The 24,526-nt window shown below is 41.2% G+C and overlaps 1 protein-coding gene across 1 annotated transcript; it reads left to right on the top strand.

Moving 5' to 3' along the window:
* The first annotated feature begins 19,858 nt into the window (after positions 1–19,858).
* LOC136157332 (olfactory receptor 1f45-like) lies at positions 19,859–24,167 on the top strand. The gene is made up of 3 exons (XM_065919252.1): positions 19,859–20,770; positions 21,760–21,893; positions 24,059–24,167. Exons 1-3 carry the CDS (start codon positions 19,859–19,861, stop codon positions 24,165–24,167), a joined length of 1,155 nt encoding a protein of 384 aa, XP_065775324.1.
* Positions 24,168–24,526: the final 359 nt, after the last annotated feature.

Below are 24,526 nucleotides of genomic sequence, written 5' to 3'. Positions count from 1 at the left end.
ACCAACTTAAAACCCTAATTAATAAATCTCCTGGACGCTGTTACCCTATGAAGGGGCCAGGGATGAAGGAAATGCTTCAATTCAAACCCTTTTGCTGGCATTCTGGCTTGTTTGATAAATGTGTGCTCTCCTTGCAAAAAATGCTCATGATTGTTCTAAACATCCTAAGCACAGTACACTAACAAAAGAAACTATTAAGCATAGGTCCCTCCACGGGGTGAAAAAGGCTCCACAAATAAAATAGCCACAAATGTACCTAATAAAAAAACACTTTAGATAGAGATTAGCTGGTGACTTCTTGCAGGTAATTAACTTTTAGACTAAGAGCCTGTTTTGTGCCATATCTGCTGTTTGTGCAACCCTTTGCATTTCTGTTCCTTAATAATGCAATCCTATCTAGTTCCCATGGAGATGACGCCTAATAGAAAGAAAATAGATTAACCACAAAAAAGACACAGTTGGCTACTGAAGTTGCTTAAAGTTACAGCAGGTGCAAGCCATAAATTGTCAACAGGCCTGAAGGCCAAAAGATATACATAGAGATTAACCCTTAAAAAGGCCCTAATAGGCACAGAGCCCTTCGGGGGGTGAGGAGGCCCTATTAGAGAACACACAAAAATATTATTTTAAAAGTGGTTATTGGATCAACGTTTAATTGTTGTTAGTGTGCTGAGGTTGTGCAGTAGAAACTATCGTTAATATAGTTAAAGATCTAGAAAAATAAGAGTTGACCCCTAGCGTAAAAACAATAAGATAATTGTTCATTTTAACCAGAAGTGCTAAACAGGGGCTGCCTCACTGGAGCCGCAGAGTCTTTGTGTGCTGAACTTTTTAGATAAATTTAGCTGAGAACTTCTGCAAAAAGACTAACCTTTGTGTTAACAGGATTGTATTTCTACTATGCTGCTGTACCATGAGATTGCCACTTTTCTGTTTTCTGCTAAGCTCAAGGCCAGAAGATAATGTACAAAAAATCTATGGGAAAAGACTCTCATAAATAAAGAAATATGCAGCGGACACCTGGTTTCATGAAGGACAAGCTGATGTAATGTTAAACTAAGTCTGTGTGCTTATCTCCTCCTTCGAAATGTACCAACTTAGGGTATAAAGGCTATGGTGAAAAATAAAACACTGCCAGACTCTGCTGCACATCCCGATTTGGTCTCTCTCTCTCTCTCTCTCACTCGCCGACGCTGTTCATGCTGAGGGTTCCCCTGGATCCTGCTGGGGCTGAACCCCAACAGTATACTAACGCATATATACAGAATTTAGAAAGATGGTAACGATAACCCTATTTGTAAGACAGAAAAAGAGACACAGATGTATAGAACAAACTCTTGGACTCTATGGGAGAAGGTGAGGGTGGGATGATCTGAGAGAACAGCATCAAAACATGTATATTATCAAGTGTGAAACAGATCGCCAGTCCAGGTGGGATGCATGAGACAAGTGCTCAGGGCTGGTGCACTGGGATGAACCAGATTGATGGGATGGGGAGGCAGGTAGTAGGGGGGTTCAGGATGGGGAACACATGTACACCCATGGCTGATTCATGTCAATGTATGACAAAACCACTACAATATTGTAAAGTAAATAGCCTCTAATTAAAATAAATAAATTAAAATTTTTTTTAAAAAGAATAAAAGATAGAAAAATCAAATCAAGAAAATTAAAAATGAAAAAGGAGAGGTTACAACAAACAATGCAGAAATACAAAGGATTATAAGAGACTACTATGAACAACTATATGGCAATAAAATAGATAACCTGGGAGAAATGGACAGATTCTTAGAAAAGTTCAATCTTCCAAGACAGAACCAGGAAGAAATAGAAATGATGAACAACCCAATTACAACCACTGAAATTGAAGCTGTGATGAAGAATCTCCCAAAAAACAAAAGCCCAGGACCAGATGAACTCTCCAGGACCAGAGAACTCTATCAAACATTTAGGGAAGGGATAATGCCTATCCTTCTAAAACTCTTTCAAAAACTTGCAGAGGAAGGAACACTTCCAAATTCATTCTATGAGGCCACTATCACCCTGACACCAAAACCAGACAAAGGCAACACACAAAAAGAAAACTACAGGCCAATATCATTGATGAACATAGATGCAAAAATCTTCAACAAAATTTTAGCAAACAGAATTCAGCAACACATCAAAAAGCTCATACACCATGATCAAGTTGGGTTTATTTCAGGGATGCAAGTATTCTACAATATATGGAAAATAATCAATGTGATTCACCATATTAACAAATTGAAAGATAAAAACCATATGATAATCTCAATAGATGCAGAAAAATCCTTTGACAAAATTCAGCACCCATTTATGATTAAAACTCTTTAAAAAATGAGCACAGAAGGAACCTACCTCAGCATAGTAAAGGCCATATATGACAAGCCTACAGCAAACATTATTCTCAATGGTGAAAAACTGAAAACATTCCCCCTAAGATCAGGAACAAGACAAGGGTGTCCACTTTCTTTCTTTCTTTTTTTTTTTTTTAATATTTATTTATTTGTTTGTTCTGGCTGCTCTGGGTCTTTGTTGCTGCACGTGAGCTTTCTCCAGTTGCAATGAATGGGGCTACTCTCTAGCATTTTTGGTGCTCGGGCTTCTCATTGCAGTGGCTTTCTTGTTGCAAAGCTTTGGCTCTAGAGCATGCAGACTCAGTAGTTGTGGTGCATGGACTTAGCTGACCCATGTTATACAGGATCTTCCTGGACCAGGGATCAAACCTGTGTCCCCTGCACTGGTAGACAGGTTTCTTAACCACTGGGCCACCTAGAAGTCCAGCCAGATGATTCTTTTTTTTTTTTTTCCTATTTCATTTATCTCTCTAGCTTTTTAAAATTTATTTATTTTTATTAGTTGGAGGTTAATTACTTTACAGTATTGTAGTGGTTTTTGCCACACATTGACATGAATCAGTCATGGATTTACATGTGTTTCCCATCCCAATCCCCCCTCCCACCTCCTTCCCCATCCCATCCCTCTGGGTCTTCCCAGGGCACCAGCCCTGAGCACTTGTCTCATGCATCCAACCTAGGCTGGTGGTCTGTTTCACCCTTGATAGTATACTAGTTTCAATGCTATTCTCTCAGAACATCCCACCCTCACCTTCTCCCACAGAGTCCAAAAGTCTGTTCTGTACATCTCTTTTTCTGTTTTGCATATTGGGTTATCGTTACCATCTTTTTAAATTCCATATATATGCATTAGTATAAAAATTCCATATATATGCATTAGTATACTGTATTGGTCTTTATCTTTCTGGCTTACTTCACTCTGTATAATGGGCTCCAGTTTCATCCATCTCATTAGAACTGATTCAAGTGAATTCTTTTTAATGGCTGAGTAATATTCCATTGTGTATATGCACCATAGCTTCCTTATCCATTCGTCTGTTGATGGGCATCTAGGTTGCTTCCATGTCCTGGCTATTATAAACAGTGCTGTGATGAATATTGGGGTGCACGTGTCTCTTTCAGATCTAGTTTCCTTGGTGTGTATGCCCAGGAGTGGGATTGCTGGGTCATATGGCAGTTCTATTTCCAGTTTTTTAAGAAATCTCCACACTGTTCTCCATAATGACTGTACTAGTTTGCATTCCTACCAACAATGTAAGAGGGTTCCCTTTTCTCCACACCCTCTCCAGCATTTATTGCTTGTAGACTTTTGGATAGCAGCCATCCTGACTGGCGTGTAATGGTACCTCATTGTGGTTTTGATTTGCATTTCTCTGATAATGAGTGATGTTGAGCATCTTTTCATGTGTTTGTTAGCCATCTGTATATCTTCTTTGTAGAAATGTGGGTTTAGTTCTTTGGCCCATTTTTTGATTGGGTCATTTATTTTTCTGGAATTGAGCTGGGTGTCCACTTTCACCACTATTATTCAACATTATTCTGGAAGTCCTACCTACAGCAATCAGAGAAGAAAAAGAAATAAAAGGAATCCAAATTGGAAAAGAATAAGTAAAGCTCTCACTGTTTGCAGATGACATGATACTGTACATAGAAAACCCTAAACATAGTATCAGAAAATTACTAGAGCTAATCAGTGAACTTAGCAGTTACAGTATACAAAATCAATACACAGAAATCACTTGCACTTCCATATACTAACAATGAAAAATCAGAAAGAGAAATTAAGGAATCAATCTCATTCACCATTGCAACAAAAATAATTAAATATCTAGGAATAAACTTACCTAAAGAGACAAAAGAACTGTACACAGAAAATTATAAGACACTAATGAAAGAAACAAAAAATGACATAAACAGATGGAGAGATATTCCATGTTCCTGGGTAGGAAGAATCAATATTATGAAAATGACCATACTACCAGATGCAATCTACAGATTTGACATGATCCCTATCAAATTACCAATGGGATTTTTCACATAACTAGAACAAAAAATTTCACAGCTCATATGGAAACACAAAAGACCCCAAATACCCAAAGCAGTCTTGAGAAAGAAGAAAGGAGCTGGAGGAATCAACCTTCCTGATTTCAGATTATACTACAAAGCTACAGTCATCAAGACAGTATAGTACTGGCACAAAAACAGAAATACAGACCAATGGAACAAGATAGAAAGCACAGAAATAAACCCATGCACCTATGAGTACCTTATTTTTGACAAAGGAGGCAAGAATATATACAATAGGGCAAAGGCAGCCTCTTCAATAAATGGTGCTGGGAAAACTGGACAGCTACATGTAAAAGAATGAAATTAGAACACTTCCTAACACCATACACAAAGATAAACTCAAAATGAATTAAAGACCTAAATGTAAGACCAGAAACTATAAAATTCTTAGAGGAAAACAAAGGCAGGACACTCGATGACATAAATCAAAGCAAGATCCTCTATGACTCACCTCTTAGAGTAATGGAAATAAAAACAGAAGTAAACAAGTGAGACCTGATTAAACTTAAAAGCTTTTGCACAACAAAGGTAACTGTAAGCAAGGTGAAAAGACAACCCTCAGCATGGAAGAAAATAATAGCAAATGAAACAACTGTCAAAGGATTAATTTCCAAAATATACAAGCAGCTCATACAACTCAATACCAGAAAAATAAACAACCCAATCAAAAAGTGGGGAAAAGACCTAAACAGACATTCCTCCAAAGAAGACACAGATGGCTAACAAACACATGAAAAGATGCTCAATGTCACTCATTATTACAGAAATGCAAATCAAAACTACAATGAGGTATCACCTCACACCAGTCAGAATGCCCCTCATCAAAAAGTCTACAAACAATAAATGCTGGAGAGGGTATGGAGAAAAGGGAACGCTCTTGCACTGTTGATGGGAATATAATTGATACAGCCACTATGGAAGATGGTATGGAGGTTCCTTAAAAAACTAGAAATAAAACCACCATATGACCCAGCAATCCCACTCCTAGGCATATACCCTGAGGAAACCTAAACTAAAAGAGAAACATGTATCCCATTGTTCACGAAGCACTATTAACAATAGCTAGAACACGGAAGTAACCTAGACGTCCATTGACAGATGAATGGATAAATAAGCTGTGGTACATACACACAGTGGAATATTACTCAGTCATATAAGGGAACACATTTGAGTCAGTTCTAATGACCACCTCATTAGAGGTGGTCATGAACCTAGAACCTATTATACAGAGTGAAGTGAGTCAGAAAGAGAAAGAGAAATACTGTATTCTAACACATGTATATGGAATCTAGAAAAATGGTACTGAAGAATTTATTTACAGGGCAACAGGGGAGAAACGGACATAGAGAATAGACTTATGGACATGGGGAGAGGGGAGAAGAGGGTGAGATGTATGGAAGGAGTAACATGGAAACTTATATTACCATCTGTAAAACAGATAGCCAACGGGAATTTGCTGAATGGCTCAGGAAATTCAAACAGGGGCTCTGTATCAACCTAGAGGGGTGGGATGGGGAGGGAGATGGGAGGGAGTTTCAAAAGAGGGAGGATATATGTGTATCTATGGCTGATTCATGTCGAGGTTTGACAGAAAACAGCAAAATTCTGTAAAGCAATTATCCTTCAATAAAAGATAAATTTTTTAAATAAATAAATAAATTTTAAAAGCTTCAGCTCAGGTGTCACCTCCTTCCAAATCCCTTTTGGACTAAGCACTTTGTCTCTTGCCCCCAAAGCACCAGGTCCAACCTCCCACCATATTGATTCAGTCTATTCATGGGTCTGAGGTTTCCCCACCAGACTGGGAGCATCTCATGTATGACCCAGAGCAGGCCCAGCAAATCTTTGTAAATCCAAACAGAAGCCAAGACAAGAGCCCCTGCTGACCTTCCAGGCATATTTGAGGTTCAGATGAAACTCCTGATAGGAGATATTGGGAAATCCCCAAAGCAGTGCCCATGGGCACCCACTGGGTGTTTCATAAACAACCAGGAGATGTTTTGGCAGAGGGCCTGCAACATGCTCAGCAGTGAGCTGGGCCCTAAAAGGACACCAATAGGGCCAAACATTAGCCTCCAAGCCCCCCTGACCTTTGGGTGGCCCATCCCAGCAGGGAGACTAATGAGGGAGACTAAGCTGTTTGAAACCAGCACAGCTTAATGATTAAGGTCACAGATCTGGTTCTGTCAGGTCTTGGAGTCACCTCTGCTGACCTCTGGGCCCTTTCCACTGGCACCTGCATCCCAACTCCATGTTCCACCCACTCAGCCTTCATGACAGTGCCTGTCCACTGCTACAGGTCCCCTTCACCCTCCTGAGACAGCCATGTGCAGGCTGATGGGATCTCTCCTGGGATCCTGTTATGGGCTGAATTGTCTCCTCCAAATGTATAGGTTGAGCTCTTAACCCCCAAAACCTCAGAGCTGGAGGTAGTGCCTTTAAAGAGGAAATTAAGGCTTAACCAGCTCATATGGGTGAGTACTAACTCAATATGACTGGTGTCTTTACAAGATGAGAAAACCAGGACAGACAACACAAAGGGGAGACCATGTGAAGACACAGCAAGAAGACTGAAGGAACCAACCCTGCTGACACCTTAATCTTGTACTTCCAACCTCCAGAATTGTGACAGGATACATTTCAGTGGTTTAAGGTGCCCAGTCTGCCGTGAATCATTGTGGCAGCCCTGGGTAGCTAATACAGTCCCTTCTCCTTGGGTGGATTTTTGGGGTCCTGTCACCCACTTGGAGCAAAAGGTTCCTGGTGGCAAGCAGGGGAGGGAGTCCCCTGGGCTTTCTGCAGACTAGGTTCTGTGTGCAGGGTCACACTCCAGACGTGTGAATGCAGCCAGGGCTCACCCTCCACAACAGCCTTCTCCCCCACCGAGATGTCCCGCCTTCCCTGTAGGACCCTCCATCCAGGGTGGAAGCCACAGGGCAGAGCTTGAGTAAACCTCACCCCTGACCACAGAGGCCTGTGAGGCCCACTTTCTTATTCTCGTTAATCCCAACCACTTCCTATACACTGGATATCATCTTGGAGGATCCCGGAAAGGGTGACAAAATCACCAAGACTGAACCTAAAGAGCTTGAGACACCTGACCAAGACTGAGAAGCCACTGACCAACCACTTTAAGGCATGAAGCAGCCAATTCAGTTCCCATGGCTGGCCTCTAATTCAGCTTTTCTGGGCTTTTACCTCTCAAAATGGAGCCCCAAAGATGTCAGACCTGAGTCCCTGAACGTACAAGTACGTGCGGCACAGGCCAGGAGGAAAGCCACTGTGAAAACAGGTTGCTCAGGCCAGGACCCGAAGCTTCTCTCTCACTCATCCCCACTCCAGTCCACCCTCAAGTCCTGTCCAATCCTCCCACAAAAAGCATTTCTGCTGTGTCTGCTCTGAACCACCTCCACTTCCTGAATCTTTCACCTGAATACCTGGGCAGCTCCCAGCCAGCCCCCCATTCCACTCTGCCCACTCCCTGCATATTCCAAAGAAAGGTCTGATCCTGTTCAGTTCCAGGGGGATAAACTGGTTAAATATGCAAATAAGATTTAGACAAGAATCTAGGGGTCTGCCCAAGGTCACACACTGACATGGAGGAAGAACTGAACCCAGGTCTGTTGGGTCTTTAGGTCTGTTGACCCTGATGCAGGGGTGTTCCCCTGAAGCAGTAGAAATAGTAGAAATGAGACAGGCTTTGGAGTCACACAGACATAGTTTCAAACCCTGGTTCTATCCTTATTAGCTATGTGACCCTGGGGAATCTGTAACTTCTCTGAACCTCAGCATCCTCATCTCCAAAAAGGATTTGATGCATATTCCACAGCTTGTGTGAAAAGTAAGAAAGGTTTTAAGAAAATAGATGTAAAAACATCAGGGACATAATAAGGCTCTTAGTTTTAATTCCTTCCCAAACAGACCTGGGGTAAATATTTGGATGCTAATAGTTAATTTAAAGGGTGATCCCAAGAAGCATTTTGAGAGGATAAAGGAATGACCCATGAAAAGTAGGAATGCAAGTATAAAATAGTCATACTTCGGAGATATTACAGGTTCGGCGTCTGACCACTGCCATAAGTAGGTATTGCAATAAAGCAAGTCACACAAATGGTTTGGCTTCCCAGAGCATATAAGTTATGCTTACACACTGCTGTAATCAGCTAAGTGTGTAATAGCATTATATCTTTAAAAAACAGTGTGCATATTTTAATTTTTAAACATTTTATTACTAAAATTGCTAACCACCATCTGAGCTCTTGGCATGTTATAATCTTTTTGCTGTTGGAGGGTTTGAAATATTGCAAGAATTACCAAAATGTGACACACAGAGACACACAGTGAGCAAATGCTGTTGGAAAAATGGTGCTGACAGATTTGCTCCACACACAGAAGTCAGTCTGTTTTTATTTCTTCATCATCAAGTGCCATGCCTGACAAGAGACTTTAGGAAGACATGCTGATCCAACTGAACAATAATGAGGGCCTTCTAATGCTCAGTCATTCCCTCCTATCCTCCAAACACTGATGCTGGCTTCACCTCCTGCTTGAGCCTTCCACGAGCCACTCTCAAGTGCCTGCAGCTTCCACCATGGAGTCCAGCACAGCCCTGGAAGACAAATTCTCTGCATGGAGACAAGATGTGGGATTGTTGGGTTGGGACCAAGAACATATTTAAGGGATTAAAAAAATGGAGCAGAAAAGAACCAGGCCAACAGTTTGAATGAGCACTGCAAGATCATCTGACCTTCTGGATCAGCTCTTTTCAAGCAAGGACCACCTATAAAGATGGAATACAGATGTCAGAAGATGATGATGCCAAGCGGAAAAGACCCAGGCCTTCCATCAGTTTCACCGAGAACAACTTTGTAAACTGAGGCTAAGCATTCCTTCTAAGAATGTAGTCAAGGGCCACAGAGTGACCTATGGAAGGGAGAACTGGAGAAGGCAACAAGTGGGAAGCAGGAATCAGCTGAATCTGACCAGACATGCGATTACAGAAGAAACGAAGGAATGATTAGAAAGTGTTGCTGGGAGGAAGTCATCATGAGAGTCCAGACCCCAAGGTCCCACTCCAATCTGTAATCCACTTCCTGTCACATACGGAGGTGGTACTATACATTCTCAGTGTCCAGGTAATAGGGTTCCATGAGCTAAATTTCAAAACTTCCAAGGCTGCAGATCTAGAAGACCAAGATAGAAGGCAGGGGTGGGGACTGAGATTAGTAGCCAGATGGAATGTGTTGCAACACCAATGAAGTCACACCAATGACAACACACAACTGTTATTTCCCTACAGCACTACTTTGATGGCATAATCCTTGTTGAATATTAAACAACAAACTCAGTGTGGCACATGAACCTTATAAAGTTCAGATTATAATCAGACCAGTTCAGAAAAATTGAGAATATGAACTCAGCTTACCCCAGGAACACACCATTATGGGACAACTTTGGTGCCTGACACTAGAAGTCAGGACTTCTTTGACAATTTCAATTCTCTCAGAATATACACATTGAAAGACAGTCTAAAAGTTTGGGAAGGACTTGTTATTACCTGCCTGCCCAGAAAGTATATTCACCAAAAACAAAAAAAAATTCTGTATATTGACTAGGCTCATACTCATTAATTTATTTGGGGGACTTTAATCAACAATTTAGGGCTTATGAAGTTACTTTAGCAGTAACAGAAGCCTGAAATTTTCAAATACCTCTCAAAAAGGAGACCCTTAGTCTCTGATAGTGTTAGTTGCTCAGTCGTGTCCGACTCTTTACAACCCCCTGGACTGTAGCCCGGCCAGGACCCTCCATCCACGGGACCCTCCAGGCAAGAATACTGGAGTGGATTGCCATTTCCTCCTCCAAGGGATCTTCCCGACCCAGGGATCGAACCCAGGTCTCCCGCATTGCAGGCAGACGCTTTGCCTTCTGAGACACCAGGGAAGCCTGGTGGGTAGATTACAAGTCCCTCAAAAGTCTATGATCTGATAGATTAGGTTAGTAATTCTAATTCCTCAAGCAGTTATGGAATGGTCAAAGAGACCAGGAAAAGCTGACCGAGGAAGGAAAGCTTGGTCCACATGCTTCACCCATAGGCTTTCAATCACTCACACACACAGGCACACCATAGTGTTAGTAAAATAAAGCAGAAAACATGTACACTGAAAAAGCAGAGAGGCTAGAGCTCTGAGTCTCTGATAGGTTAGTAGAAACGGAATCAGCTTTTTTTCCCTATACAGTAATGCAAAACCATACAAAAATAAATAGTTCTACAGTAAAGGTAAAAATACAAATGTAAAAACCTGTGTTGTTGTAACCAATTTCTAACTTCACTTTTTATTCTACTATATAATTTATTTATTTTTTTTCTACTATATAATTTAAAAGACAAATGCATAAAAATAACTATACCTCTATATTAATGGGTACACAATACATATGACAACAATAACACAAATTGGGAGAGTGTAGAGTTGTAAAGAAGTAGAGTTTCTGTGCAAGTAAAATTAAATTTAAAATAGGTCATTATAGCTTTAGGATGCTTTATGTAATCCCCATGGTAACCACAAAGAAAATATCTACAGTATATACACAATAGGAAATGAGAAGGAAATCAACACATGTCATTACAAAAAAAAAAAAAATCAATGAAACACAAAGGCAGGCAGTAAGGGAGGAAATGAGGAGCAAAACAGATATGAGACATACAGAAGACAAATAACAAAATGGTAATAACAAGTCCTTCCCTATTAGTAATTACTTTAAATATGAATATAAATGGATTAAACTACCCAATCAAAAGACAAATATTGTCAGAATTGGTAAAACAAATAGAATCCAATGATATTGTATCTATAAGAGATTTGTTTTAGATCTGATGACATGCATGGGCTGAAAGTGAAAGGTTAGAAAAAGATATTTTTTTATTCAATGTAAATTATAAACAAAAGAGAGTAAGAATGGCAACTTATATCCTGGAAACATACAACCTACTGAAGGTACAAGTAGTACAACATACAACAAGACTGAATCATAAAGAAGTTGAAAATCTGAACATATCTATAACTAGTAAAGAGATTGAATCAGTAATCAAAAATCTCTCAGAAAAGATAACTCCAGAGCCAGATGGCTTCACCGGTGAACATTTAAAGAATTAACGGCAATCTTCTTCAAACTCATCCAAAAAATCAAAGAAGAAAGAAGACTTTCAAATTCATTTTTATGATGCCAGCATTACCCTGATACCAAAACCAGACAAAGACACTATAAAAAAGAAAACTATAGACCAACGTACCTAATGAACAATGATGCAAAAATTCTCAACAAAATATTTACAAACAGAATTCAAAAGAACATTATGAGGATCATATACCATGACCAAGTAGGATTTATTTCTGGAATGCTAGGCTAGTTCAACATACAAACATCAATCAATGCAATAAACACAAACAGGATGAAGAGGGAAAAAATGACTTGATCATCTCAATTGATGCACAATTATTTTTACAAAATTAACATCTATTCATGATATAAATAAAAACAAAGTAGAAATAGAAGGAAACTAATTCAACGTAATAAAGGCCACATGAAAAGCCCACAGTTAACATTATACTTAATGGTCAAAAGCTAAATGCCTTACCTCTAAGATCAGAAACAAGACAAGGGACTTCACCACTTCTGTTCAACATAATACTAGAAATCCAAGCCAGAGCAATTAGTCAAGGGGAAAAAAAAGGCATTCAAATTGAAAAGAAGTAAAATTATCTCTATTCACAGATAAAAGGATTTTATATGTTGTAAATCCTAAAGATTCCAAACACAAAAATTTTTAATAAAATTCAGCAAAGTTGCAGGATATAAAAATCAACATATAAAAATTGGTTGTGTTTCTATAAATTAACAATGAAGAGTATGAAAAGGAAATCTTTAAAACAATTCAATTTACAATAGCATCAAAAATAATAAAATATCTAGAAATAAATTTAACCAAGGAGGCAAAAGACTTGTGGCCTGAAAGCTATAAAAATTTGCTAAAAGAAATTAAAGATACCAATAATGTAAAGGTACATGGTCATGATTGGAAGAATTATTATTGTTAAGATGTCAATACTACCCAAAGGAATCTACAGATTTAATGCAATTTCTGTCAAATTCCAAACAGCAAGGTTTTTTTCTAGAAATAGAAAAATCCATCCTTAAATTTATATGGAATCTTGAGGACTCTGAGTAGCCAAGACAATCTTGAAGAACAAAGCTGAAGATCTCACACTTCCTGGTTTTGAAACTTATCACAAAGCTACAGTAATCAAAACAGTGTGCCACTGGTATAAAGACAGACATATACACTAATGGAACAGAATAGAGAGCCCAGAGGTAAACTCTCATAAAAATAGCTAGGTGATTTTTGACAAGAGTGCCAAGACCATTCAATGGGGGAAATAACAGTCTTTTTAACAGAAGCTGTGCTGGGAAATGTGAATAGTCACATGCAAAAGAATAAGTAGGACCCTTATCTTATACCACATACAAAAATTAACTAAAAAATGCATTAAAGACCCAAATGTAAGACCTAAAACTATAAAACACTTAGAAGAAAAAATAGTGGTAAAACCTGAAACACTGGATTTGGGAATAATTTCTTGGATATGACACCAAAAGCACAAGAAACGAAAGAAAAAATAGATAACCTGATCATCAAAATTAAAAATGTCTATGCATCAAAGGACACAATCAACAGAGAGAAAAAGCAACCTATGAAATGGGAGAAAATATTTACACATCATATCTTATAAGGGGTTAATATCCAGAATACATAAAGAACTCCTACAACTTAACAAATTTTAAAAAATTATTTTATTTAAAAATTGGCTATAAAAAAAAAATAAAAAAAATAAAAATTGGCAAAGAATTTGGATAGGCATTTCTTCAAAGATATACAAATGGCCATGCCATTTGTTTATTCAAATATGAAAAAAAAAATGCTCAACAGCACTAATCATTAAGGAAGTGCAAATCAAAACCATAGTGAGGCATCACCTCACATTCATTAGGATGGCTATTATTAAATACAAACACACACAAGTGTACCTCAGAAATATTGCATGTTCAGTATCAGATCACCACAATAAAGCAAGTCACACAAATTTTTTTATTTTCCAGTGCACATAAAAGTGATTTTAAATTATACTATTATCTATTAAGTATGCAATAGCATTATGTTTATATATATAAATTTATATACGCCTGAAGCTAACACCACTGTATCCCTGAAACTAACACAACATTGTAAATCAACTATATTTCAATTTTTAAAAATCATAGTTTTTTTAAAAATGACAATCACATGAACACTGGAGTTCTGATCTGACTGAATAAACAAGGTCAATTCCCTGGGTTGAAGATAAAACGTAAGAAAATATTAAGATATCCTCTGTAGACAAAAGTTACAAATTAAACCACTTAAAGCAATAACTTTCCAGTAGAGAAGCCCTAAGGAGATGATGTGGAGCCCAGGAGAACTGGGCCCAGCCAGACCCAAGGTAATTACTGATCATTTGTCTTTAACAATGCCCACTGGGTACTACTCTCTGGAGGCCAAGAGTAGCTCGGCAGATAATCTGAGTGTGAGGCCCACACACCTCTTTGAAGCCCAAGAATCAGGGAATGAAGCCTCCTTGCTCACAGTGCCTTCCAGGCACAGATGTACTCCTCACACTGCTTTCCATGGGGCTCAAGGTTGTGTCTCTGGTTTTCGGTTGCTTCTGAGCTGTCTGTCCCTCCTTAAGGAAGAGCAGCAAGTCAGGAAGAGGCACATTCCTCAGGTTGGTTTTACAGAAGTCAGAACAACTGGACAGGTCAGTGCCAATGTGTGCACAAGGGGAGACACTCCTCTCTCAATGCTCCAAAATGTATAAGGCCAAAGACATCGCCTCCACTTCTCAAAGATAAGCAGGACAGGAGACCTGTAGAATGCCTTGGAAACCATCTAGGAATTCAACCCCATCATTTTACAGAGAAGCAATCAGAGTACAGAATTTCTAAAACCACACAGGATTCAATTCCTAGACAACCTCACTCAGCCCCTGCCCTGATTCCCTATTGTGGAGTCCTGTCTATTAATTCTATCTGTTTCTAATGCTTATCCTTGACAGAGACATCTGAAAACATTTGCTGGCATTAAGACAGACTCAGGAGCAAAGCAGGTGTCTGCCCACAATGACCTATTTCACATCACATTGAACGTAAGCAACTTAGCAAGGAAGAAACTAGTAGAAATTAAACCTTAAACCATTCCTATAACCCTCTAAATTAACATCTTATTTTTGCTGGCAGATGTACAAATATTCTGACATAGACGTTATCTGTAGGTACATGCTATCTTATGTTCTGCTTTCAAAGTCTGTATCATAGACAAATAATATCCAGAAATGAACGCAAGCTTTCACTTTTAATATCTGTATAATATTCCACTGCACTGATAAATCATAGCTGCAAAGCTATTCTCTTATTGAGTATTTGATTGTCTCAATCTTTTTTTTTAAATATAAGAATGTTTCAACAAATATCTGAACAAATTACCTTCTTTTTCCATTAGGATTTGTTTCCTGCTATATAGTTCCAAATGTAAAACGCCTATGTTTACTACATTTACTTAGTTTCTGTAAACCTCTGTAGGTCAGATAACAGTACCAATCTATAGTTTTGGGTAGAATTTAAAAGCTAAAATTTAAGTAGTTACTATAGTGCCTGCTCTATAGAATATATTTATTATTAATTTATTACTAATAATAACATATCTATATACTTACTTGGAAAGCATGATCACCTAAATATACCTAAACCTTTCCATTAAAATTTATTTGTATCATATATATATCTTTACTTTATCCATTACAACTTTCTTTGAGCAAATATTTTATTTTTCAAGTTGAATTAAAAACCCAAAATATCAATTTTATCATTGGTGGGAATGAAATCACCTTTTTCATTGCTTTTTTTTGTGGTTTATTTTTAGCAATGACTTAAGACTTTAGTTATGAGATATTAAGCAAAAAAGTTATGTTTTTTCTTTTTTTTCTTCTAGGATAACCAATACCAGCATTTCTAGTGAAATATTACATAAAGAATGATAACAGGGAACATTCATATCTTGTTCTTTTGAGGGAAAAGGTTTAAGTCTTCCATAAACAAAATATTGAATAGGTAGTTTACATATTAAGAAAAACACTCCTAATGTTTTCAGAGCTTTAATCTATAAAGCAATGATAAGTTTATCTAAATACTTTATCCAAGTCTAATTACACTATTTTGATATTTGGTTAATGATGAATTAGGTTAATGGATTTCCTTGAGTTTAACAGTTAACTCAATGTGTCATTTTCTTAATTCGCAGATATTTTATTTGGGGTATTTATATCTATATCTATGAACAAAATTGATCTAAAATATTTCTTTCATTGTCATTGTTTAGCCTGAATTTAAAATACTTGCCTCTAAAAGTGAACTGAATAATAATAACAACAATAATAGTAATAGCCAGGTTAATTGCTTACTATGTACAATGCACTATTCTCTACAAATTATAGGTATTCTCTCATTTAATCCTCACAATAACCTCTTTTAGCAAATATTCCAGATTAACATGCTATGATTTTCTCTATTTTTAAATTTTTTATTACTGAATTAATTATTGGTTCTTAGAAGATTTGAAGACATTGGAATCAGATGCCCCCTTAGAAACTATTTAATAACTTTATGTTTCTTTCTCTATTGGCTTCATATTCATGTTCTCTAATTCATTTTGCATCTTTGGGGATATTTCAAACATATGTAAGTAGTCATCTATTGTTTCATTTGACAAGATGTATTAGCCCACAGTTGAAAAGGACATGGCAAGGACTTTGAGTTTTAAATGAGATGAGCAGCCACTGGCGGACTTTGAGCAGAGGAGTAACATCTGACTTATATTTCTTACCATTCACCCTGGATGCCATGTAGAAACAGACAGCTGAGGATCGGATGAGGATAGAAACAGTGAGCCTGGTTAAGAAACTACTGAATAACCTGAATTGAAAAAAAAGTTTGCTTGGGCCACAAAGGCAGCAGTGGTCACAGAGAAAAAGTGGTCCCACCTGGTTACAGCTCAAAGGTAGAGATGACAATATATTGGATGAGGACAGTAATTGATTATTTAATAAGAGGTGTTAAGGATGGTATTAAAGTTTTGGCTTGAGCAGTTAGAAGAATAAGATGGGACTGAGGAAGCAGTAGTTGTGAGGAAAAGATCAGCAACATGGTTTTAGACAAGTCAAGTCTAAGACACCTGTCAGACCTAAATGTATACGGAATGCAAGAAGTTGAGCCTATGTAAGTTCAAAGTTCAAGGGGAAAATCCCAAACTGGAGAGAAGTCTGGCTGGTATGTAAAGCTTTGGGGATGATGAGACTCCAGGTCGAATGAGGCCACCTACAGAACGAGTGTAAACAGAGGAGAGGTGGGGCTGGAGCTGCTGAAGGGACATCCACACAGCTGGAGGTCAGAGGAGGAGGAGCAAGTGAGTAGCCAGTGAGGGAGGAGATGCCCAGATGAAACTGCTTCAAAGCCAGGTGAAAAATGTGCTTCCCAAAGGAGGAAGTGACCAACAGTGCCAGCTCCAGCTTGTTGGGTCTCAGGAGATGGAGCCTGAGTGCTAACCGCAGATGGAGCAATGGCAGACTTGACAAGGGACACCTCAGGGATTGGTGGAGAGGCCTGGAAAGGGGGCTTTATGAGAGAATGGGAAGGGGGAACTGGAGAACATTCTGAGAACTTTTGTGGAAAAGGAAGGATAGAGAAATGAGTTGACAGCTGGCGGGAAATGTGAGGACAAGCGTAGATTTTTCAAACTGGGGGATGTCTGCAGAAATGGTTCAGAAGCAATGAGGGGATGGGGGGAATCTTTTCTGTTTTGAGTTAGACTTTTTGAGTTTTGGTATTCTTAAAATGACTTCCCTGGTGGCTCACTGGTAAAGAACCCCCCTGACAATGCAGGGGGTGCGGGTTCAGTCCCCGGCTTGGGAAGATCCCCTGGAGAAGGAAATGGCAACCCACTCCAGTACTCTTGCCTGGAAAAATCTCATGGACTGAGGAGTCTAGTGGGCTACAATCCACAGGGTTGCAGAAGAGTCGGACACACTTAGTGACTAAACAGCAAAAACAATTCTTAAAATAGGAGTACTTGGAAAGACTATGTTCCTAACCAGTGGGAAATAGTAACAGGAAAATGTTCTTCTCCCATATCTCTGGGGAAGTGAGAGGATGGGAAGGAAAGACAGGATGGAGACTTCTTGGTTTGAAAAGAATGTTAGTCAAGAAAGGACAGAACTTTGGTCACTGCGCCACAGCTCCCGTTCACACTCAAGCGTGTCTCAGCATCTCTGTTGCAGCTACATGAACAAGCCATCTCTTCCCAGTACAGACAACCTTCTTTACCATGTCCCTGTTCTATCCATCCTGCCCCACACTCCCTTCTCCTGTCCCCGGGCCTGTCACCGCAGGATTCCCTGATCCATTGACAAGAATGCCCCAAGTTTAAGTGCTACCCGGTAGCACTTCTTAAGTCTTTTTGAGAAAATCAAAGCATTGCTTTGAAATCAGACTGACCTGGAATCAAATCCTGATGTCTTTGGGGGAAATTATTCAAACCCTCTCAGTCTTGGTTTACTCATCTGTAAAATAAGAATAATAATGCCTACTTTATACACATTGTGAGTATTAAATACACGCACCCACATACCCATGCCTAGCCCTGTATACGACACACAGTAGGTGCCGATAAATGTCAGCTCCCTAGTCTAAGGGCTGCCACCTTTCCGCTTGACTAGAAGCTTCTTGGGAGCAAGAGCAAAGTCCTTTCTTCTCAATGTCTACTGTTTTCTCATCGCTCACATCACCCAGTAAAGAGCTGTTTTAACCAGCACTGGTCAAATGAGGATCTAAACCATATTAAATACATGCTTCCTTTCATTTTTACTTTTCACTGAATAGATTTCTTTTCTCTTAGCCTCTTAGGCTTCTATCTTATGGCTGTCCTTTACCAAAGATTCTTGCCTGTGCGTTGTCAAATACTTGAATCCTTTAAAAAAAAAAAAAAAAAAAGGCAACAGTAAAATATCCCTTCCAAAGGAGCCATTTCTTTTCTATACTAAGGCATAACTCTCAACACAGACCAAGAGTCTGTGGGCTGGGTCCTGCACGAGATGAAATCTCCATCCTCACTGGATACTGCCCAGTGGAGCAGGGGAGCCCCTTTGCTCCAACAAAATGGTGGCACAGAAAAAGCCTCCCAAGACCATGAGCCCCTTTTCACTCCCTGCCCAGGTCCCAGGTGGGCCATACCCATTCCCATAGCTTTTCCAGACTGATTTCCCCTGTCAGCTATTCATCCCCAAGCAGCGCAGTAACTCCAATTGCTTCTTTCTCACCCTCCCTCTTTATGCCGTACCTTCTGTAGGACGCAAATCCCAACTACGTCTTGTGAAGCACTGAAAATTCATTTGTAACTAATGAAACTTCAGCTATGCTTGCAATGAACTCCAACTCTGAGTTGCTGCCCTGCTGCCCATTCTGTTACTTTGGGCAACATCACACTCTCAGTTCCTCTTTGTTTTCAGCAGGGGCAGCTCTCACCCTCCAGTGGCGAGGCCCTTCCTGGGTCAGCCCTGATGGAAGGGCGGGCTGAGCTGTCCCAGTCAGCAGGCTCTTCCGTCCAGGTGTGCCCTGGCAAACTCCATCCCCAGCATCATCACCAGGACCAAGGTGGCCCAGAGCCAGTGATGAGTGGCAACCAGGGCACCTGAGTCCTGGGCTCCCCGTGGGTGGGGGAGTAAGGGGAGATAAACTACTGGTGGGGAAGAAGGTTTGTGGAGAAGGAGGATGTTTACAAATATTATCCTGCAGTTCCATGTATGTGCCATTGTGGTTCTAGAACTCTGTACAGAAAGGGCCTTCAGGTGGCAATCCTAATGGGATTAAGAGGAAATTACATTCCTATAGCTCTTTACTTAATACTGAGACATCATCACAACAAAGAACGAGAGTATGATGGAAAACTGGGGGCTAACACACCTAAAGTATCTCTGTTGTTGTTGCCCCCACACAAGGCTTCTCCTTGGAGATATGGCACATGTAGCTTTGTGGGGCTCAGGGTCAGTAGCATTTGGGTGGCAAAATAGTTAAAACCCTGACTTTGCCATCTGCCGGGGCCATGGGACTTACTGGTTGAAGCTTCTCCTTTGATAGGCAGAGAGCCTTCTTTCGAGTTTCTACCAGATGAACACAGAGATGTGAGCAGAGGGGGTGTATGGGGGAAGGAGGGAGACACCACCATCCTCTAAAGCCTGTGCCTGGTCTGGATCTCCCAGCAGGACCAGCCGACCATGGAGATGGGAAACCACACGAGCGCCTCCCAGTTCATCCTCCTTGGTCTCTCCAGCCGGCCTGAGAGGCAGGAGCTGATCTTTGGGCTCTTCCTTCCTATATACCTGGTAGGGGCGGCCGGGAACCTGCTCATCATCCTGGCTATTGGCTCGGACTCCCGCCTCCACATGCCCATGTACTTCTTTCTCAGCAGCCTCTCCCTGGTGGATGTCTGCTTCATCTCCGCCACAGTCCCCAAGATGCTTGCGAACATCCAGACACAGACCCGGTCCATTTCCTACGGCGGCTGCCTAGCCCAGATCTACTTCTGCATTTTGCTTGCTAACATGGACAACTTCCTCCTGACGGCCATGGCTTATGACCGCTACGTGGCAATATGCCAGCCCCTGCACTACTCCACAATGATGAGTCTGCCAGCCTGTGCCCTGATGCTCGGGAGCGCCTGGCTCGTTGCCAACCTCCACTCCCTGCTGCACACCCTCCTCATGGCCCGGCTGGACTTCTGTGCCAGCAACGTCATCCCTTACTTCTTCTGTGACCTTGTTCCCCTGCTCCAGCTCTCCTGCTCCAACACCCTGCCCAATCAACTCATGATTCTGCTAGTGGGGGGCCTGATCGTCCTCATCCCCTTCCTCAGCATCCTCATCTCCTACGTCCACATTGTGTCTGCTGTGCTCAGGGTCCCATCTGCCCGGGGAAAACAGAAGGCCTTCTCTACCTGTGGCTCCCACCTTGCTGTGGTCATCCTCTTCTATGGGACCATCACAGGGGTCTACCTGAGTCCCTCACCCTCCCACTCAGCTGACAAGGATTCACTGGCTTCAGTAATGTACATGGTGGTCACCCCTACGCTGAATCCCTTTATCTACTGCCTGAGGAACAAGGACATGAAGGGAGCTCTGTGGAAACTGGTCAGTGTAAAGGCTGCAATCCATGGGCTATTATAGCAGAGCTTCCCTTCGGGGCCTCTGTGCTGGGAAGGGGGATGAACCTCAGGGACAGGCTCAACACCCAGAGGGTGGGAGGAGCAGACCTCACTGTCCTGTGTTGTCACTGTGGCCAGCAAAGCCTTTCATTGTTCCATAAGTAATCTGCAGGTCCAAAATATCTTGACCCCTGTGCTGACTGCCTAGACTACCAAGAGGGGAATAAACTCTCCCATAAAGACAAAACCACATAAACAGGTATAAAGTAGCTCTATCTGCAGACCTTCTGGAGAGAGTTCACATGAGAGCAGTGAGTTCATAGCCATCTGTGACCCGTGCTGGTGGGCTTCCCTGGTGGCTCAGGTGGTAAGGAACCTGCCAGTGATGTGCAAGACCCAGGTTCAATCCCTGGACTGGGAAGATCCCCTGGTGAAGGGAATGGCAACCCACTCCAGTTTTCTTGCCTGGAGAATCTCATGGACAGAAGAGCCTGGAGGGCTATAGTCCACGGGGGTCACAAAGAGTCAGACACGACTGAGCGACACACACACACACACGACCTGGAGGGCTATAGTCCATGGGGTCACAAAGAATCAGACACAACTGAGCGACAGACACACACACACACACACACACACACGACCTGTGCTGACAGCCTGTGCCAAGGAGATGCCCTTTGAGAGCCCCCTCACACCCCTACAGAGGCTCAGATCTTTAACCCTCAAGCAACCCAACTTCCAAACTCCTCTGCTGTACCCCACCTTCCCAACAACCACCACCACACTCTGGGCTGAACCTGGCTTTGGAGACAGGCTTCAGAGTCCTCTTGAAGCTGTCCACTCTCGGCCCGATTCCTGCTGGCTGGAGTTCCACAGCTCTACCTACTTTTATCGGGAATCCCTAGAGTGACTGTCTCAGCTGAACACCTATGAAGGCCCTATACTGCCCCACTTATGTGCTTCCTCGTCTCTTAGGAAAGAGAAGAGGCTGGACTTAGAGTTGGTTCTCTGGGTGTGAAGCATGTAAAAGGGAGGGGCCAAGATAATCCTTCTGAAGATGCTTCTCTACAAGCTGAGTTGGAGAAAGAGACAAAGGGAAAAGGCCTCATGTAATGGGTTCATGGCTGAAGTTGTATGTGGTTTTCTGTCCAGCAGGATAACATCCTAGGCTGTGATAGGTGTGGCAGAGCTGGGGAGAGCATTACACAGAAAGTCATCACAACTGGCATCCGGTTCTGGCCCCTCCAATTACCAGTTAACTGCAGTTCATCTGACACTCATCATTCCAGCCAACACACCATGCTCTTTTTGTCCCTCCTCATTCTCCTCCAGCTGCCCTATTTGCCCATTTCTATCCATCAAAATTCCAATTGTCCCAGATAAGGCTCAGATAAAATACCATGCCCTTCATGAAGCCACCTCAAGTCTCCTCAGTCAAAAGGAAATTTTTTTCTCCTCTGAAACTCCATAGAATTTGAATTCTACTACAGCCTCTGTCATGCTGTTTTGCATACTTCAACTTTGCCGGGCTCCCCTCAACTCTACTACAAACAGAATTGCTGGAGTCAAGTTTTTCCTTTCTTAAATCTCAGTGTTTTAAATTAACAGCAGACATGCAGAAAAAAACACTTACGGTCTTTCTCCTCATGATTTTGCCTTAACCAATACTTTTAAATTTCCCCAACCCCAGACAAGGAGTTAGCAACCTGGTTGGCCAGAGCCCAAGGAGTTCACTGGCCCATATTTTATGAGGGGCAGTGTGCCCTTAAGGGCCATCATTCAGGGATGAAGCTCCCTTCCTCCCAGCCTGGCCCCTTGATTAGTCCTCTTCTATCTGTGTGTCTGGCCCAAGTCCTCACTGGGGTCGTTACCTCTTTCTCCCTCGCTCCCCCTGCCCCCAACACCATGACTGAGTACACAGGTCCTTAATTCATCTGGAGCTGAGTAGGAAAGCAACGTAGGCCTAGGCTACTTCCCAGCTCACCTTTATTTAACCAGTGAGCCCATGACAGAGGTTACTGGGTGTAACTCACATGCCAACAGTTGAACTTTGGCTGTTTGCTATTGTTCCTTGAACATATTGTTTCCGTGGGATCCTGAGTCTCAGGAGTTGGAATGATTGGATTTCAGCTTTCCTGGGTCTCTGATCATAGAACCACAATTACAGTAACAAAATCTCACTATCACCTCGTGATGTCACGAAAAGCTGACGTCAGCATGAAGAGGTCTTCGTATGCATTTGCTATAATGGTGAATAATACAACAGTTTGGTCTCAGGGTTAAAAAAAAGGAACAAGAAAAATATTTTAAAGGGGGGCAGGCAGTGAATACATTTGAAAGACCTTAAACTGACCTTGCTCATCAGTAGGTGTGAGGATGCTTCCTGCTCTGAGGCCTCTCCTCCAACAAACACCTTGTCAGCCTGGCTCATGTCCTGGCCAGGAGGCTGCTTGCTCAGGGGTAAATGGGAAGGAACAACCTGCACACAGGTCAACTACAAGATGTACAGAAGCTCAGCCACCCTTACAGATTTGGTAGCATAAACCCAATCCTGTGACAATACCAGAAGGTTCACTTATATTTTTAAAACAAAATATTTAAGGGGGAAAAAAATAGTTCTGCTATCTACATTTTCAAAATAGTGTTATGAGGGAAAGTAGAAGCATCTCCGAGAATTAGAATAAAAAATATCCCCTATGTCACATTTTCCAAGTCATACAACACTCCCTCTGCTCACAGTGGGTACCTTCCACACACCAGGGGCCCCAGGTACTGCATCTGTTCAACAAAGGTAATTTGAGCTCAAGGAAAATCATGTCTCAGATACCTTATTCCAGAGAGATATTAGCAAACAAAACAAAGTTTCCTCTTTCTTGCAGCAGCTCCAGGGATTAAGGAAGCAAAAAAAAAAAAAAAAAATTAAGGAAAAAAAAAAACATTCAACATGTCAGAGTTGTGAGTGTTATAAAGAAAAATAAACCCAGATCAGGCACCAGACATAGACCAGGAGTGCTCCTGTGGGCAGGCTGTGCTTCAGTTACTATTGTTTCATAACCAACGTTAACTCAGTGGCTTAAAATAATCATTTATTTGTTGTCTCATATTTCTGGTGGTGACTGGGCCCTCAGAATAATGTATAGATGGGGTTTTGTCAGTTCTGGAATCATCTGCAACACTCAACTCTCCTAGAACTATCACATTGGCTTTGCTGGACTCTCCACATCCAACCTGGCATGTGGTTACAGATGAGTACAATCTCCTTCTGTTATAACAGAACTCAAGCATTTTTTGTAGAGGTGCGCGCCCAAGATGCCCTAAGCAAAGTGTTTCACCTGCCTCCCCCATCGTGGGATGTGAAAGTGAAGGAGAGTGAGAGCAACTGAGAAAATGAGGGAAGCAGCAGCAGGCAGAGAAGCAGATACTAGGTGACTGCACCAAGAGAAATGGATACATTGAACAAATCTTTGTGAAGCACTTTGATTAAGCTGGGCGTTGTAGTGAGACATAGCAATAAATGAATTTCTGATTCCCTCCTCCCCCCAAAAATCTTCTATTATCTACATTTTTAAAATAGTGTTAGGGAAAGTGGAAGCATCTCTGAGAATTAGAATAAAAAATATCTCCTATGTCACATTTTCCAAGTCATACAACACTCCCTCTGCTGACAGTGGGTAACTATCCTTGTTGTTTAAGAGGTTCCTGCGTTATGGCTACCAGCTGAGAATCATAACAGCACTTCACT

Source organism: Muntiacus reevesi, chromosome 2, assembly GCF_963930625.1.
Source record: "Muntiacus reevesi chromosome 2, mMunRee1.1, whole genome shotgun sequence".
Lineage (NCBI taxonomy): Eukaryota > Metazoa > Chordata > Mammalia > Artiodactyla > Cervidae > Muntiacus > Muntiacus reevesi.
This window is presented reverse-complemented; position numbering and strand designations above follow the sequence as displayed.